Source organism: Triticum aestivum, chromosome 5B (genome assembly GCF_018294505.1).
Source record: "Triticum aestivum cultivar Chinese Spring chromosome 5B, IWGSC CS RefSeq v2.1, whole genome shotgun sequence".
NCBI lineage: Eukaryota > Viridiplantae > Streptophyta > Magnoliopsida > Poales > Poaceae > Triticum > Triticum aestivum.
The window spans coordinates 648,810,232-648,828,175 of NC_057807.1; the positions used below are offsets into that span (position 1 = coordinate 648,810,232).

Below are 17,944 nucleotides of genomic sequence, written 5' to 3' on the forward strand. Positions count from 1 at the left end.
CTGGCGGTAGGGTTATACAGCCTACCGCCAGGGCACCTGGCGGTAGGCTACTAATCCACGTCAGGACGGGGGAACGGCCGCCGTCCCCCTTCGCCGCACCCTACCGTCAGGCCCCCTGGCGGTAGGGTCCGGACAGCTATTTCGCCCGAGACCCCGCGCCCCTGCCCATCCCCCCCCCCCCCCCCCCCCCCGCGTCGGCAGTTTCCCATTCTTTCTCCCCCAAGTCGCCCCTCTCTCCCTCTCTCATCTCCTCCACTCTCCCCCTCGGATATTCACCGTTTTGGCGGATCGAGATGGCCCCGAAGAGAGAAACGTAAGCTCCTCCGATCCCTCCAATTAGTTTTTGCAAACTTGCTTCTGATTCGACGCATTATTTGCTTGAAATCCCTCATCTTTTTTGAACTTAGATTGGATTTTTTTTCACCTAAGATTGTTTTAGCTTGATTGTAGTTCTAGTTCTTAGTTCTTTACTAAGTAGTGGTCTTGAATATGAACTCTAATCAATAGTTCATATGTTAGTGTGAAGATGAACCCTAGTTCATAATTTTTTTGTTAAGAAATTATGATGTAATGCATGTGGGAGGAATTGATTGTAGTTTGATGATGCATGTTCATATGATGATGTGAAGATGTTGGAGGATTTTTTTTGTTTACAAATATGATGATGTGATGCATGTTGGGGGATTTTTTTTCTTTAAAAATATGATGATATGATGCATGTTGGAGTGATGATGCATGTTGATATGATGATATGAAGATGTTGTTTGGAGATAATACATTGAAGATGAATGTTGGAGGATTTTTTTGTGATATGATGCATGTTGGAGGATTATTTTTTTTTGATATGATGCATGGTGATATGATTTTGATATGATGCATGTTTATATATGCTTATGCTTATGATGTTTTTGTTTATGAAATTTTATTAAGGCGACCACCTCTTGCGGACAACATCGGCCCACGGTACTCCGTGCTGGACTGGGCATTCAACAAGGGTCATCGTGCCTGTTTCATAGAGAACGGAGAGGTAAGTGATATGAATGAAATATTGATCAAAGTTTTTTGGATTGATGAAAATAATTTCCTAACTTTTGGCATTCATTTTTTGACAAATGCTGCAGCCACTGCGCATGAGGGGTCATGGGGTTCATGGGCATATGGACTACGACGAGCGCTACACGCCGTTCTTCAAGAGAGCCCGGCTGTTGGGTTTCGTGTTGCAGTTCAAGCGTCAGCCACCGACGCTTGTCCACGCAGCTCTGACAGCTCTGATTGACCGGTGGCGACCGGAGACCCATTCTTTCCATCTCCCATGCGGGGAGATGACGGTGACCCTCGAGGATTGGTCGATGATTACTGCGATGCCGATCGAGGGCCATGCACTGACCGGGCGAGTGGAGAGGACCAACTGGCAGGAGAGGGTTACCACCCTCATCGGCGGCTGCCCCAAGGCTAAAGGTAACCGTACATCTGGTATGCCGTTGCCCTGGCTCTCGGAGCACCGGAAGACATGCCCCCAAGACGCCGATGAGACGACTGTGGAGTGGTACGCGAGGGCCTACCTGTGGTATCTTCTCATGGAGGTCGTGTTTCCAGACGCATCCGGGAACTCTGCCAACTGGTTGTATCTGTTCTTCCTAGCCGACTAGGATGTAGGGTATAGTTGGGGGACCGCATCTCTCGCCTACCTATACCGTTCTATAAGAGAGTATTCGATTGCCTACATACGAAAGTATGTCCATGACATTTTGTTATATCTGATCCTCATTTGATGTTTTGCAGCTTGACGACGCAACGCAGAGGATGGGAGAGAAGTCCAATATGGGTGGCTTTGTCCGGGCCTTCTCCATTTGGATGTGGGAGCGGCTGCCGGTGGGGCGTCTGGAGAAGCTGCCAAGACGCCCATGGGGTGCCTATAGCTAGGACAGCGACGCTACTCGACACCCCACCGTAGCTTACAAGTGGGACGTTGTCAAACTCTACACAGGCCTAAACAAGACTTCATACAAGACCTACACCAACGAGTTGGACACTTTGACGCATTGGCAGGTATATGAACTCGCTCAACACCTTTCTCTTTGATTTCACTTTAGACCGAGAGTGGGAACTTACCAACGTATATGTAATAGATAAACTGGTGGTCGTATCATGACCGAGAGTGGGACTTTGATCTGAAAGCAATGTGCGATGAGGACCGTGGTCTCTGGCGGTGCATCGTGCCCATGATCTGTGTGTACGCCGTCGAGTGGCACTTGCCACACCGCGTGGCCACGCAGTTTGGGGTGTTTCAGCATACCCCACCGGGCCAGCCCACCGATATCGACGGCCATGCGCTCCACTTGTGAGTGCCCGCGCTTGTTTTTCGTGCCCATGAATTCATTGCGTTTGACTTTATTATGATGTTTCTTGTTGCTAATGCTTTGCAGGATGAGCCGGCAGAAGAATCAGTCGATCACAGACTAGGGAGAGGAGCATAAAAATCATGTGATGGAGTGGAACCGACGAAGGTACAAGAAAGACGGGGAGAGGAAAGTGACTGACTGGGATGCTTACCTGGAGCGACACATGAAGTGGTACGATCATGGCCAGAAGCACCGTCTTCGTCTCAGGCCTCGATGGACGGCGGAAGACATCGCGGAGCTGGAGAGGGATGACCCCGAGGAAGAGGCCTACCAGACCGGCATCAGAGACATGCACAGTGGATTTAGGGAGTTTGCACCCCTCATCAACAGAGTGGTAAGTTTGAACCGACGGTTGTATTTAAATTATTGTATTCGTCATCGTGACTGACTTATGCCAGTGCGGTCTGGTGAGCTGAACAGATGCATCTTTGAAGCCTAAGATGCACTAGGTGATGCCCCTGGGAGCGTACAATCTGAGAACAAAATTAGGGGGACGATGAAGGTACAATTTCAGCTTCCTCGGAACAGATGCATCTTGTTCACTTGCAATCATAAACCTGATAGTTATTATGTCCTTGCTTGTTTCGTTGTGAGTGCAGAACTTCGTGAAGCGTTGTCGCAAGCTGGTAGGCCTGCTTGGGTGTGCTAGAGCTGGGTCAGTTGAAGCTTATCATCCTGGAGCCACTAGGGTCACATCGCCTCATCGAGCCATGCTCCCTGGTCGTCCAGGTTGGTTGAGGAGGAGGAGGATGAGGATGCGGAGGAGGCCACACATGAAGAAAGGGAGGAGGAGGATGAGCAGGATGAGAGCAACGGGGAGGAGGAGTATGATGAAGATTATGGACCTCCAACAACTCAATCATCTCAAGCACCTCAGCTGTCGCCGAAGAGGAATTAGAAGAAGAAGGATTTGCTGAGTCCGGACCCTTTCCAGAGAGCGGTTACTCGACGGCCCAAGAAGAAGACTGAAGAGCTTCGTCGAGGACCGTACCTCCAAGAGGGGAAGGAGCAACTGATTCTGCTCTTGGCTCTTGTAGTTGGGTTGTCTATGTGTTTGCTATTTGGTTAAACTTCGTTTGGTTGAACTTGTCTAGTGGTTATGAAACTACGTGGAACTATGTGTTTGCTATTTGTGGATCTATGTGTTTGCTATTTGTGAAACTATGTGAAACTCCGTTTACTAATTAGTTGAAGTTCGTTTGAAATGTTCTATGCATTTCAAGTTTTGTTAATGTGTATGGGATGTCCAAATTTAATTGTTTAAGATCTGTGATATTGTTGTCATATTTGTGAAACTTTATGTGATATTGTTTTTGAAAAGAAGCAAGCAAATGAACTTGAAACAATAAAACACAAGGACCCTACCGCCAAGGACACTGGCGGTAGGGTCACATAGCCTACCGCCAAGCCCCCTGACGGTAGGGTGAACCTACCGCCAGGGCACTTCCATTTTCCCTTACAGAAAGTTTGCGAAGGCAAAACTCAGCCACACCCTACCGCCAGGGGATCTGGCGTTCCCTGGCGGTAGGGTACCCATCCACGTCAGCCTGGGCAAACGGCCGCCGTCCCCCTCCGTCGCCCCCTACCGCCAGGCCCCTTGGCGGTAGGCTGTATAACCCTACCGCCAGAGCACGTGGCAGTAGCAAAATGGTCGAATCCTGATTTTTTTTCCCAACCGGGGTCAGATCCTGAATTTGTATGTAAAAAGGGTCAAAAAAAATGAAATTTTGCCCCGACTCGCAGGTCACCGGGGAGAAGATGCTCGTCGACGACCCGGGCTGGAGGCACCTCGACGCCAAGCTTGTGCACATGGTCGAGCGCGGCGAGCACTGCATCGTTGAGCGGCTGCGACGCGAGGGAACTGACCAGACGGGGCGCTTGCCCCACGGCGACGAGTGTCTGCTCGTGGTGACCACGTTCCGCGTCGGCGCCAAACACAATGGCATCGGCATCACGGACCGACGTGCTCGCTCTTACAAAGTGTCCAGATATGACAAGTTCTTTGCGGTTCGAGCGTTCTGGACGTAAGCCATGGTTGGTTCGTTCTCTTGGAAATGTGGAATCTGAAAATTACACTCTGCTGCATGCTCTGCAATCAGTGTCCCATCTCGTCCTAGCTGTTACCTGTCGGTAGTTTTCAGCTCTGAATTTCTATTGCTCGGTGATGAGTCGCTCGTCTTGGCTTGTCCGATGAAGCAGTGAATCTACACAGGTTTGCAGTGATCCCCGGTTATTATTTGGGGCCAATAGATATGGCCATCAATACGGCCCCATTTTAGGCGCCTTGATTCCGAAAATTATGGTCGTGTAATTTCCTTCTCTTTGACTCTTTGTAGTCTTGTACTGCTGTCATGCTGCATGCCATGCACCATTATTTCAGTCTTAATTGTTTCCTTCTTTAGTCCTGTAGATATGCCCATCTTGGCCTATAAAAGATGCAAACCAGGCCTGCTGAATCCATTCCACCAAAAAACGAAAACAAGATTCAGTAGTCGAAAACGAAGAGAGCACCATGAGGACTCTGTCCCTGCTCGCCGTCCTCCTCCTAGTCGCCTTCCACCCGCGCAACGCCGCCGACGCCCACGGCCGCCATTTCGGCAAGGAGAAGCTCACCAACCTGCGCTTCTACCTGCACGACACCCTGAGCGGCCGCGACCCGACGGCCGTCCCCGTGGCACACGGCGCCAGCGCCACGCCCAGGCCCGGCGACCCCACGCCCTTCAGCTCCGTCTACGTCGTCGACGACGTGCTCACCGAGGGGCCCGAGCGGACGTCCAGGGTGGTCGGCAGCGCGCAGGGGCTGTACGCGTCCACGGGCAGGCACGGGTTGGGCCTCGTCCTCGGCATCGACTTCGCCCTCAACGACTACAACGGCAGCTCCTTCGTGGTCTTCTCGCGAAACCCCGTCGCGGACGGGGACGGCAGGGAGCTCGCCGTCGTCGGCGGCCGCGGCGCGTTCCGGCTGGCCCGCGGCTTCGCGCTGCTCCGCACGCACTACCTCAACACCGGCAACGGGGACGCCATCATCGAGTACAACGTCACCCTCCTGCACTACTGATGGGAGTTTTGTTTGCTTGTTTCCTCCGTTGATTATAATCATAAAACGTGCCGTGCGTGATTGAGGTTTTTATTGCTCCGTGTGTGCTGGTTTAAAATCAACCGGATAAAACTGTCTCTTGTAAGCCTCCCTCTCCGCGCTCCATGTGTCGCTGTGGGGCCCGTCCACCGCTCCCATCCCCTCCACCTTATCTTCTCCCCGAGCGTATCCTCCACCCGTTTCCTTTTTCCCCTTTTCTAATTCGTCAAGCGGCAAAGGAGAGGCAGCGAAGATGCCTGATTCATCCTCACGCCGCCGGGCAGTAGAGCACCAAGCGAGGTTGTTTGAAGTTTCGTCCTGGCTGCAATTGAAGCGCCACCGGAGCTACATGGCACTATTCCCGCGTTGCATCGCAGCATCCGCCGTCATCGCCGCGCACTGCATCCGCCGTCGTCGGCTGTGCTGTATCGGAGTGCACCCAGGGCTGCAAGGGAGCACAATTGGGGCCATTGAAGCTCCGCCACGGTTGCAATGGAGCTCCACCGCGTTTGCGATAGAGCACCGCCGTGGCCGCAATGGAGCTTCACCGCAGCTACAATGGAGCGCATCCGGGGAGCTCTGCCTCGGTTGCAATGGAGCTTCACCACAGCTACAATGGAGCGCGGCCGGGGCTGTAATGGAGGGCCGTCGTGGCTGCAATGAAGCTTCGCCGGAGACGTCGTCGTGCGGTGTCCTTGCTTTTTGTGCTTGGTGTGGTCATGACCATGGCTGCAATGGAGCAGCACGCCGGTGCTCCCTGAGCGCGCCCCCGACGATGCAATGGAGCGCTACCGGGGATGCAGCGGTCGGCGGCGGCTCTTGAAGATGTATTGCAGCGCTCGCCGGCGGCTCCGGTGCCGCGAGGTCGCAGGACGGATGTGCCATGGGAGCGGCGTTGCTTTGGTGGAAGGCGATCAGAAGAGGAAGACGTGAGAGGGCTGTGTTGCTTGGACGAACGGCCACCCAACGCCAAATCGGACGGCTACGCATGCGGATGATTTCTGATTTCTTAAAGCGCCGCGCGTAAAAAACCTGTTAGCGCGCGCTGCGTCTAGTTTTGCGCGCCCGCCTGCGTTGGCTCCAGCAGCCGTGCTGAAATGCAGCGCGCGCGCGCCGCTCCAGCAGCGCGCTAAAATGCAGCGCGCGCGACTAGAAATGTATGCATTTTTAAAAGTTGAAATTTTTTAAAAAAACTAAATAGATTGCATAGATTAAATGATACAAAGGTATTTTACATCTGAAACATAGATTGCATAAAATAAAAACGACAAACGATAAACATAGATTGCATTAACAAAAAAAAAACTACTCTAAGTCGCTATCATCATCACCACTATCATCCTCGGCGGTGTCGTCCGAGGTAGATAGCCAGATGTCCAGCCACCGCTCATCGTTCGGCGTGAAGAACGACCGCCCACCTGCTGCAACGAGGTCGGACTGCGCATTCGCCAACGCCTTCCGCCGACGCCTGTCCAACCGCGACGCGCGGCGCCTTTGCGTGTCCTCCTCGCGGCGCCTTGCCCAGTAGGCTTGCTCGTAGGCGACGTCCTCCGGGTGGTGCTGGCGCCAGTCCGCCATGACCCTCTCGTCCTCCTGGGCGACGAGGAGGCGGCGTTGCCGCTCGGCGTGCTCCGCACGGTCTTCCGCCGTGTTCAGACGAGGCAGAGGAGTGAGGTTGAGCGCTTGCTCGAGCGTGTACACATCTTGGAAGTTCATCTGGCCGCGCGGCCGGCCTGTCGCGCCGTCCCGTACGTGCCGAGGGCGAGCCGGAGTTCGCCGGAGCGTATCTCCGCGGTGTAGCTGCCGTTGGGCCGCAGGCGGACGCCGCGGTACCCGGACGCTCCTCGGCGGCGCGGCGGCATGGCGGCGCGTCGGTGGCGGGGCGCTGGAGCGGCGCGTGGCGGAGAGGGAGAGGGAGAGGGGAAGAGATGTGTGTGGAGAAGGCGCGTGGCGCGCGCAGCTTTTATAGGCGCGCGCGAAGCGGCGAGCCAAATCTTGCGCGCGAGCTGACGCCTTTTCGCGCGCGCGCAAACGGTTCCCGCGCGCGCTTGTTTCCCGCGGCCGCTGAAGCGCGGCAAACCGCCCCGCGCGCGCTAGAAGCTACGTTTACCGTGTGCGCGCGTCGTTTGAGGCGACTGTTGGACATGCTCTTAGAGAAATTATCCGGCCGATTTGTAGCCGTCGCCTTGCACAGGCGTACTCTCCTTTCAGTACGTAGGACTAAATTTCACACTTGTCCGAATTTTCCTGCAACATAATAAGACGAGACAACCTGACACAGTGTATTTTCCCTGCAACATTGTCCTTCTCCAAATTTTTTTGCAACTGCAGGCACTATGGCCATTTGACCATGGCCATGGTCACACTCAATTAGTATTTTTTTTTGTGTGAGGTACTCATTTAATAGTTACTCCCTCTGTTTTTATTTAGTCAGCGTATTAGCTTTGGTCAAAGTTAAACTTTGTATATTTTGACAAAGTTTTTAAATAAAAATATTAACACATGCAATAGTAAATCAATAACATTAGATTCATTATCGAATGTACTTTCACATCATATAAATTTGTTATGGTAAATATTTATATTATTTTTTATAAACTTGATCAAATTTATAAAGTTTGACTTCAGTCAAATCTAATATGCAGAGTAAATAAAAACGAAGGGAGTATCATGCATGTTTGGAATCTTATTGTCATAATTGCCATGATCGCAATATTATTTGTCATAACTGCCAATTACTTTAAATAAGATTCTAACCGTTCAATGGTATTCTCATGTTTATGTGCAAACATATACCCTCCGGGGAAAGAATATACATGTTCAGACTAGGTACTTTGGACCTCAGGCATCAGAGCTTTCAATCTAATTTTCTAATATTCAAATAAGTCATTGTGAAACAATGTTATACCCGTTATTCTAAAAAAATACCCTCTCTTAGTAGGATTTATATATGCAGCATGTTAATTATAGTTATTATGTTCAAAATCATCTCTAATTCATTTGATAATACCTGTTTGCCACCCCATTTGCTGAAGTTTTTCACCGCCACTGATCAAATATTCTTATCTAAATATCTGGTGCAATTAATTTCATCATGAATATATAGAAGTTTTTTCGTTCTCCAAATCTTGGAATAAACATTTTTCACATTCTTATAAAACCCACCAATTGAAATACTGATATACGAGATAGATTTGGGGTAGCCCTGATTGAAAAGAAGCTTGTCCAACATCGTCTGAGATTGTTTCAACGCAGGCCTCCAGAAGCTCCAGTGCATAGCGGATTGCCAAAGCGTGTTCATAATGTAAAGAGAGATCGAGGCAGACCGAACTTGACATTTGAGGAGACCGTAAAAAAAGATATGAAGGACTATAGTATCACCAAATAACTATCCATGGATAGGGTTGTGTGGGTAGGCCGGAGGTAGAAAATGAACAGTGGAAAGACGGGCGTAGGTAGAAGAAGACATCTCCACTGATGGATCTGCATATGAAGGCTAAAACGATCGAATGGCCCTAAATTTATTTTCTGCCGACTTACACCCAACATCTCCCTTGGTTTTTTTAAGAGAAATGTATATTTTTCGTCCCTTAACTCTTGGCCGAGTCTAGATTCAGTCCCTCAACTTTGAAACCGGACAACTTGCATCCCAAATTATTGAAACCGGACAAGGTTCGACCCTGGTCTCGGTCTGACCCGTTTTGCTGCTGACTCGCCCTGGTTTTGAGCAGTGCTGACTCAAATTCGCGTAATTTTTTCAAATATGTGAACATTTTTTTAATTCACATACTTTTTTATATCCATTTTTTCCCAAATATGCGTACTTTATTTTAAACCACTTATTTATTTTCAGATCCATGAACTTTTTTGAAATTCATGTACTTTTTTCAACGTGTAATTGTTTCAAATTCGTGTAATGTTTTCAAATAGGCATACTGTTTCAAATCCCTGAACTTTTCTAAAATGTGTGTACTTATTTATAATCTGCGTACTTTTCCAAGTTCGCGTAATTTTTTTCAAATTCCCATACTGTTTGGCGAACAAAGTACACATATATTTTTTATAATTCACGTACTATTTGCATACTATTCACATACCGTTCACGTAATTATTATGTAATTTTTATAATTCATGTATTTTTTTTTACAAAATTGCGTACATTTTTCAAGCTAATGTATTTTTTTTCAAATCCATATACGTTTATTCTAGTTTGTGTAAATTTTCTAAACTGATAAAAAAATTCCCAAAAAACTATGCGGATTTGGAAAAAGTATGTGAACTTGGAAAAAATACGTGAACTTGAAAAAAATGCGGATTTAAAAAAGTACATGAATTTGTGTCAGCACGGTCAAAACCGGGGTGAGTCAGCACCAAAACCGGTCAAAATCAAGTCCAAGGACGAACCTTGTCCGTTTTCAGTAGTTGAAGGTGCAAATTGTCTGGTTTTGAAGTTGAAGGACAAAATCTAAACTACGCCAATAGTTGAGAGACGAAAAATATACTTTTCTCTTTTTTTAACGAACTTTACAAAGGCATGATTTAGGGGGTTCATCCACCCGATTAACCATCCAACCATGTTGGCTTCTCTAGCTTGGATATTTGATTTGCACAGTTTTGTGAAGTTGTTTGTGAATATGAAACTTGTTTCCCCTTTAAACTAAACTTAATGAAATCGGCAGAGCGACAATCTTTGCTCATCATAATTAAAAAAACACACTCTGGCTACTGACATTTCTGAAAGAAAAAAATCATCTGGGGTAAAATATGTCCAACGGAAACATATTGTTCAAATCCGCAACCAATTCATCGAATTGTACAGAGTGTGAACTGTGATCGACTGATCAGTGGGTCTGTCTACAGCTTACATCGAAGCCCAAAACTCCGCAGCAACTTGTTCAGGTACCTCCTCGGCCGCGACTCCCGGCTTTTCGCGCCGGCGCCGCCATGCCCGTCTCCGGCGAAAACTGCTCGGAGCATAGCCAGACGCGGGCTCCTCCCCTCGTACGCTGCCGCCTCTCGATTCTCCTGAAACCCCGGCCACCAAACGAAGATCGAGATAAGAAAGAGACATCAGGAGGACGGAACGATCGAGCATTACAGGGCACGTACGTACCAGCGTGTAGCTCTTCCAGTCGGCCTCCTCGGCGACGACGACCCGGCGGTGCGGGTCGTAGCCGAACCGCAGGTTGCTCTTGGTCCGGCCTACGGCCTCGAGCTCGCGCCGGAACTCGCCCACCCGCCGCTGCAGCTCCTCCACGGCGAACCCGGACCCCGTGGCCGCGTTCAGCTCGGCGCGGACGGCCGACCAGTCCTCGCCGGTCAGGTCACCCACGCCGCCGCCTCGGCCCGCCGCGTGGCGCTGTAGCAGGTCCAGCAGCTTGGCGTCGTGCTGCCGCGTCCACGCGTCCACGTGCAGCCTCGAGAGGATCTTCCGGAGCGCGCGCCGCGACGGTGGCTTCCTGGCCTTGGCCTTCCCGGGTTCCTCGCCACCGCTGCCGCCGTGCGCGCCCGCGTGACCATGGGCATGCACTTCATGCTTCGCGGCCGTCCAACCGGCCGGCACCTGCAACCTATGCATCTCGTCCCTGACATCGATCGATCGTGTCAGCTGAACGTCTCTCGCCGGAAAAGAAAGGAAGCTATTCTTGACGGAGCAGAGCAACGCACACGTACTGGCACGGGGTGCTGTCGGCGGCGCGGAGGCGGAGACCGAGGAAGAGGACAGAGTCGTGCTGGACGCCGTAATCGGCGAGCGTCCGGTCGTCGTCGTCGAGGTGGCAGCCGGCGAAGAAGAGGCGCTGCATGGCCACGGGGACGCGCTCCCGGGCCATCACCATGCCCTTGGCCTGCGCCACGGTCGTGGTCGCGCCGTCCACGTCCAGCGCCACCCGGTCCCCGCGCAGCGTCCGCACCATGATCCTCATTTCCCCGACAGATCGTGCTCAGAACGTCTGTCTCAATCAAATCAAATGGATCTCTTCATGATGGGAACGAAACGAGTTTGTAGCTAGAGAAAGAAAATGGGAAAGAAAAGAAGAGAGGGGAATCGGATGCGCAGGGAGGGTTTTGGCTGGCGATGCCATGGGAAAGATGGCGCGAGGGAATAAAGCGGTCCCGACGAGGAGGTCCAATGCGACGGCAAGTATTTTTCGATCTCCGAAGTCCGCACTGCCCCGCTGCTTAACGAAACTTGTTTGTTCAGCAAGATGGCTATACTACTTAGGGCATTTCTAACCGATTATCCGCAATAAATAGTGAAGTATCTGGTGGAGTAAACTATTAGTGGAGTAAATTTATTCCACTAGCCGCCACCCTATATATAGCGGAGTAAACAGAAATTCATCTGCATTTCATTTTCGATCACCGAAACACATTTTTTTTTCTTTATTTTCATTCAACGACATTACAGTACATAATAATTCACCAATTATTCGCTATGAAAGTAAGATCAAAGAAAACAAGAACCATAATTAGACATTTTAAAAGATGTCCAATTTTCCTAATTGGTCCAACTAATTGGATTAATATATTCTCTATGTTTTCAGTGCTGATCCGCGGCTTCTCGAGCTTCAACCCTTATTTCCTCTTTTCTAAAGAAGTAGATGTTGCTCCGCATCTAATCTCATCTCTAGTCTTTATTCTAGCAACGAGTGCACGAACATATACCAATTTTTGTGCTATCAATAGATGGATGTATTTTTCTTTCTAATATCAAAACTTGCATCCATCGTACACACAGATATGAGCAAACAATGAGCTACCAAAATTGCGTTAAATTGGGTGAACAACCGAATCAAAACATGCACATACCACATCATTTGTGCACTTGAAGAACACACATCCGGGATGTTGCGGCATGGTAGAAACTCGGGTGGACCACCTGCCACTGGCAGTCGTCCATTGTAACCGACAACAGCACACTGTTAGCCCAGCGTCGAGCCCAGGCAACGATCGGTTGTGTATTTGATAGCGAACCGCCGACGTGAGAGATTTGAATTGCTGGACAAGGAGCCAGTACCTGCATGCGACGCGAAGACATTGTTGGGGTTTGCGGTCCACTTCCCGGCCAATCCATGGCAAGCCGCAGTTGCCGGCAGCCGGAAACACAAATCTATTGTTGGGGTTCTTCTCCGGCAACGGGACGAGGAGGCACAAATCCAAGTGGTAGACGACGAGGAGAGGCACGGCTTTTACTCAGCCGCCGAGCGATGGAGTATATTTCGGAAGAAAATTGGGGCCGGAGTAAAAAATTTACCCCTTACGGCTGATTGGGGATCTGCTAGGTGCCGGTTAAGGAAGCAAAACCAAATTTTTACCCCCTTATGGCCTTTTAGAGATCGCTTAGAAATGCCCTTAGGTAGTTGCCACGACACAACTGTAGTGACTTCATAACAAAATTTTATCATTTACTTCATATGTATCAAACTATAAGACATTTTTTAAAACTGGCATGGTGTCAGAAAACGTCTTATATTAAGTTAAAGAGGTAGTATTATACTTTAAATACTTTTTTAAACTATTTTTTATATAAATACGTGCCGAGCATTTGTCTTTTGTGAACTTGAGAAAGCTTTGGAATGTCAGTTTCTATATAGTCTTGCTAAATCTCAATCGACTCAGACTTGGTTATAGCTTGATCGATGTTATATTCATGAGATCTAACATTGAGTCCGTGCAAAAAATAAAAGTCAGTTATTATTTTCTTTCTTTCTTACATGTTGGGTCATTTAACTGAGGTCTACTAAAACTTAGCCAGACCATTTCCTATGCTAGCACATTACTTTTCAAGGACTACAAGAGTAGGAACGTCCATGTCTCAGTGGCCATCACACTACAGTGCAGCATATAATAGTGGAATTTTCACAAAGAAAAAGTTTTCTAAGAAGAAATAAATTAGTGGCATTGGTATTACCATTAGAGAAAAAGATAACTAAATAAAATCTAAAAAATCAAAATAATGAAGTAGAAACTAAAATAAAATGAAATCATAATAATGAAATAAAATGAAATGAAATCATAAATTAGTGGATTTGGTATTACTGAAAAATAAAATGAAATAGAAACTAAACTAAAATAAAATCATAATAATGAAGTTTTTCTAAGGAAAATAAAATGAAACAAAAACTAAAAAAATCAAAATAATAAAGTTTTTCTAGGAAATAATGAATTACTAATTTGGTATTACCTATTAAGAAGATCGAAAATTGTAGGATCGAAAGTATGTCTAGAGGGGGGGGGTGATTAGACTACTTGACCAAATAAAAACCCTTGCCTTTTCCTAATTTTACTTCTTGGCAGATTTTAGCAACTTAGCACAAGTCAAGCAATCAACCTACACATGTAGTTCTAGTGTATAGCAGCGGAATGTAAAACAATTGCATATGAAGGTAAAGGGGAGGAGTTTGAGGAGGCAAACGCAATTGGAGATATAGAGATTTTTGAGCCTTGGTTCCGATAGGTGGTGCTATCGTACATCCACGTTGATGGAGACTTCAACCCACGAAGGGTAACGGCTGCGCGAGTCCACGGAGGGCTCCACCCACGAAGGATCCATGAAGAAGCAACCTTGTCTATCCCACCATGGCTGTCGCCCACGAAGGACTTGCCTCACTAGGGGTAGATCTTCACGAAGTAGGCGATCTCCTTGCCCGTACAAACTCCTTGGTTCAACTCCACAATCTTGTCGGAGACTCCCAAGTGACACCTAGCCAATCTAGGAGACACCACTCTCCAAGAAGTAACAACTGGTGTGTTGATGATAAACACCTTGCTCTTGTGCTTCAAATGATAGTCTCCCCAACACTCAGCTCTCTCTTACTGGATTTGGATTTGGTGGAAAGAAGATTTGAGTGGAAAACAACTTGGGGAAGGCTAGAGATCAAGATTCATATGGTACGATTGGAATATCTTGACCTCAACACAAGTGTAGGTGGTTCTCTCTCAGAAAATGTAAGTTGAAAGTGTAGGCATGTTCTGATGGCTCTCTCCATGAATGAAGAGGGGGTGGAGGGGTATTTATAGCCTCCACACAAAATCTAACCGTTACACACAACATACCAATCTCAGTGGGACCGAATTGGGAAACTCGGTCGGACCGATATAGCAAATATGTGACCGTTAGGATTTTCGGTGGGACCGACATGTCAACTCGGTGGGACCGATATCATTAGTGTTAGGGCATAACATAATCTCGGTGAGACCGATTACACAAACTCGGTGGGACCGATTTTGGTAATAAGCTAACCAGAGAGTTGGTCAGGCAAACTCAGTGGGACTGATTCGCTCATGTCGGTTAGACCGAAACATTACGAAAGGGAAATAGAGATTTTGCATCGCAATCTCGGTGGGACCGATCACTCATCTCGGCTGGACCAAAATGTTACGAAGGGAAACAGAGAGGTTATAATCCCATCTCGACGAGACCGAGATCCCTATCGGTGAGACCGATTTGACTAGGGTTTGTGGCAGTGGCTATGACATCTGAACTCGGTGGCGCCGGATAGAAAGAATCGGTGGGGCCGAGTTTGACTTTTGGTTTAGGTCATATGTGGATGTGAGAAAGTAGTTGAGGGCTTTGGAGCATATCATTAAGCATTTTGAGCAAGAACCTCATTAAGCAACACCTCATCCCTCCTTGATAGTATTGGCTTTTCCTATAGACTCAATGTGATCTTGGATCACTAAAATAGAAAATGTAGAGTCTTGTGCTTTGAGCTTGAGCCAATCCTTTTGTCCTTAGTATTTTGAGGGGTCCACTTTTCTCATCCATGCCATGCCAATCATTGAGCTTTCCTGAAATATTTATCTTGAAATAGCATTAGCTCAATGAGCTATATGTTGTTAGGAATTACCAAAACCACCTAGGGATAGTTGCACTTTCAATCTCCCCCTTTTTGGTAATTGATGACAACATATAGATCAAAGCTTCGACAAATGATAATAAGATTGAAAAACATTGTCGCTTTGAGAAGTATGTGAAAAACAAGAGCTCCCCCTAAATTTGTGCATTATTTAAGATTTGCTTTGGACTGCAAATGCACAATGAGTTAGGATCATGGGTTACTCTTCCATGTCACATACATCTTGGTGGAGCGCTCAAAATGATAATAATTAAACGCATGCACTCATCACCAAGCAAAGTAAATGATCATATGAGAATATAAGAGATAATATCATCCAATAAGCATTAATGTAGCATAGCATATGATCAAACACATGATCATCCAAGTATCTCACAAAAGGCATAATGTATCAAGCGAACAAGCAAACACGAAGTTCAACCACCAAAAACAAGAGAGAACACATGCAACACTCTCTCTCAAAGCCTATGATCTATACATTTTCTCCCCCTTTGGCAACAAGTTACCAAAAAGTTCATAAAAAATGCATAGTGCTAAAATGACTCTCAGGTTTGGTCTTCAGGTGGTGGTGTAGAGATGACTCCAAGGACGAAAGCATCAGTCGATGTAGATGGAGCTAGTGGAATGGCTGCTGGAGCTGGTGGCACTGAAGCTGTTGCTGGTGCAGATGATGTAGCTCTAGTGTCTGGAATAGGCATTGCAGCAGATCTTTGTCCTCTGGGCACTCTAGCAAATGCATCTGTGGTAGACTTGCCCTTCTTATCCTCCACTTCGTCCCAAAGTTGCTCAACAACTGATTGGATCTCAGTGACCTTCACATCAAGATCATAGAACTTTTGCTCTATGATTCTCTCCAAGCTCTCCTGGTTTTGAGTCAGGGTGGCCAAGCCCTTCTCAATCCTCAAGGTGGAGGCAATCAAGTAGCCAAGCTGATCTTGCTTGCTCTTCAGGAAATACTGAGATGCCTCTTCAGCAGTTGGCATCTTGGCAGCTTTCTCAGCCCTTGCATTCTCTTTCTTCTCTTGTGCTTTGCACAGATGATGGTTCATTCTCATCCATCACAATGGTGTAGTCCTCAAAATCAGGGTATATGGGTAAGTGCTCTTTGTCCAAAAGATATGTGCCAGCGCCCATCTTGGAGTTTATGAGCTCCTGAATTTGTGGGGCATATCCACATTATCTCTTCTGATCAGCAGTAGTCCTTTTGATTGTTTCCACAATCAGACTCATGACTTTGAATTTCTGAGGCACATCAAATATATGCAACAGTTGATTGCATGGCCTTTGATCATCTTGTGATCTCCTGACTTGGGTAACAGAGTATGTCTTAGGATCCAGTTGATAGTAGGCAATCCTGACAATAGGTAATGTACAGATCCAAACTTGTGTGTCTCTAGAGCAGCATCTGGGATCTCTCTGTACATTTTAGCCATAGAGTTGTGGTCTTTCTTCTTAGTGGCATAGACATCCAAGTCATCCTCATTCTCTTTTGGAGCACTTATCAATTTGGACCATTCCTCAACAGTGGATTGGTACCTTGTACCCTCAGACATCTAGACAATTCTCCCATCTGGGTAGAAATGATCTATGGAGTAAAACTGCATGATGAGCTCATCATTCCACTTGGTGAGCTTCTGGCCAACAAAGTCATCTACTCCACAAGCATTGAAACTGTCATACACTCCTGGATAGTGCTCTTCATTCTTCCTGATGTATTTCCAGTCTACCCATCTCATGTCGCATACTATGGGCTTCTTGTCAAGCAAAACTGTCTCATAGAAGTCCTGTTGTTCCTTAGTGTGAAACCTGTAGTCCACAACAGTTCTTCTTCTGACAGCATAGGGATCTGTCTGTCTCCACAGTCTCAGACCTGCATCCTTCCTGAGCTTCATATCCTCTGGTACTGGATGAGCATCATTATGATCAGGGATCTTGGGCTTCAACTTTCTTAGTACAAGTGAATCATCATCTTCTTCTTCATTTGCAGCCTTAGGCACTGGGGCCTTGTTCTTTTCTTCAGCTGAAATGCTCCTAGTGTTCCTCTTAGGTGCAGCCTTGGGCTTAGGAGCAGCAGCTTTGGGAGCATCTTTGGGCTTAGATGGAGCAGCCCCTGATCTTATAGCATCTCCCATTAGCTTCTGAGCTTTAGGTGCTGGTGCAGCAACATCTTCCTCTTCTTCCATCATTGAGGGCTTTCCAACAACTCTGGCAATGGTCTTCCTGGCCCTTTCTTTCCTCTTCTTTCCATCTTCAGTTTCCTTGGGCTCAAGAGTGAGTTCTATTGTTGACTTAGTAGCATCTATAGTTGAGACTCTAGCTTTAGACATGGGAATCCTTCTTGCAGGTGCTCTGGTTTTCATACCATGCTTAATTGCAGCAGTTGTGCCAAATTCCTTCTTCAGCACCTTCTTCTTAGATGTGGCCTCATCATCAACAGCCACATAGTCCTCATCTTCAGATTCTGAGGTTCTCTTCTTCCTTGTCCTAGTAGCTTCCTTGGGAAAGTTACTAGGGGCGCTCCCGCTACCCTCATTATAGCTGCTTGAGGGACTAGTGCCCTCACTCATCTGAACTTGCTCCTCAAACTTGTTCTGACTGTCACTCTG

The 17,944-nt window shown here is 47.5% G+C and overlaps 2 protein-coding genes across 2 annotated transcripts; one reads left to right on the plus strand and one right to left on the minus strand.

Annotated features, from left to right (window-relative positions):
* Positions 1–4,865: 4,865 nt before the first annotated feature.
* On the plus strand, positions 4,866–5,532 carry LOC123117388 (dirigent protein 15). Its single transcript, XM_044538156.1, has one exon. It carries the CDS (start codon positions 4,915–4,917, stop codon positions 5,458–5,460), a length of 546 nt encoding a protein of 181 aa, XP_044394091.1. The 5' UTR covers positions 4,866–4,914; the 3' UTR covers positions 5,461–5,532.
* Positions 5,533–10,097: 4,565 nt separating this feature from the next.
* LOC123117389 (uncharacterized) lies at positions 10,098–11,493 on the minus strand. The gene is made up of 3 exons (XM_044538157.1): positions 11,152–11,493; positions 10,592–11,063; positions 10,098–10,503 (listed from the first exon to the last, which is right to left on the minus strand). The coding sequence occupies exons 1-3, from the start codon at positions 11,400–11,402 to the stop codon at positions 10,333–10,335; spliced, it is 894 nt and encodes a 297-aa protein (XP_044394092.1). The 5' UTR covers positions 11,403–11,493; the 3' UTR covers positions 10,098–10,332.
* Between the last annotated feature and the right edge of the window lie 6,451 nt (positions 11,494–17,944).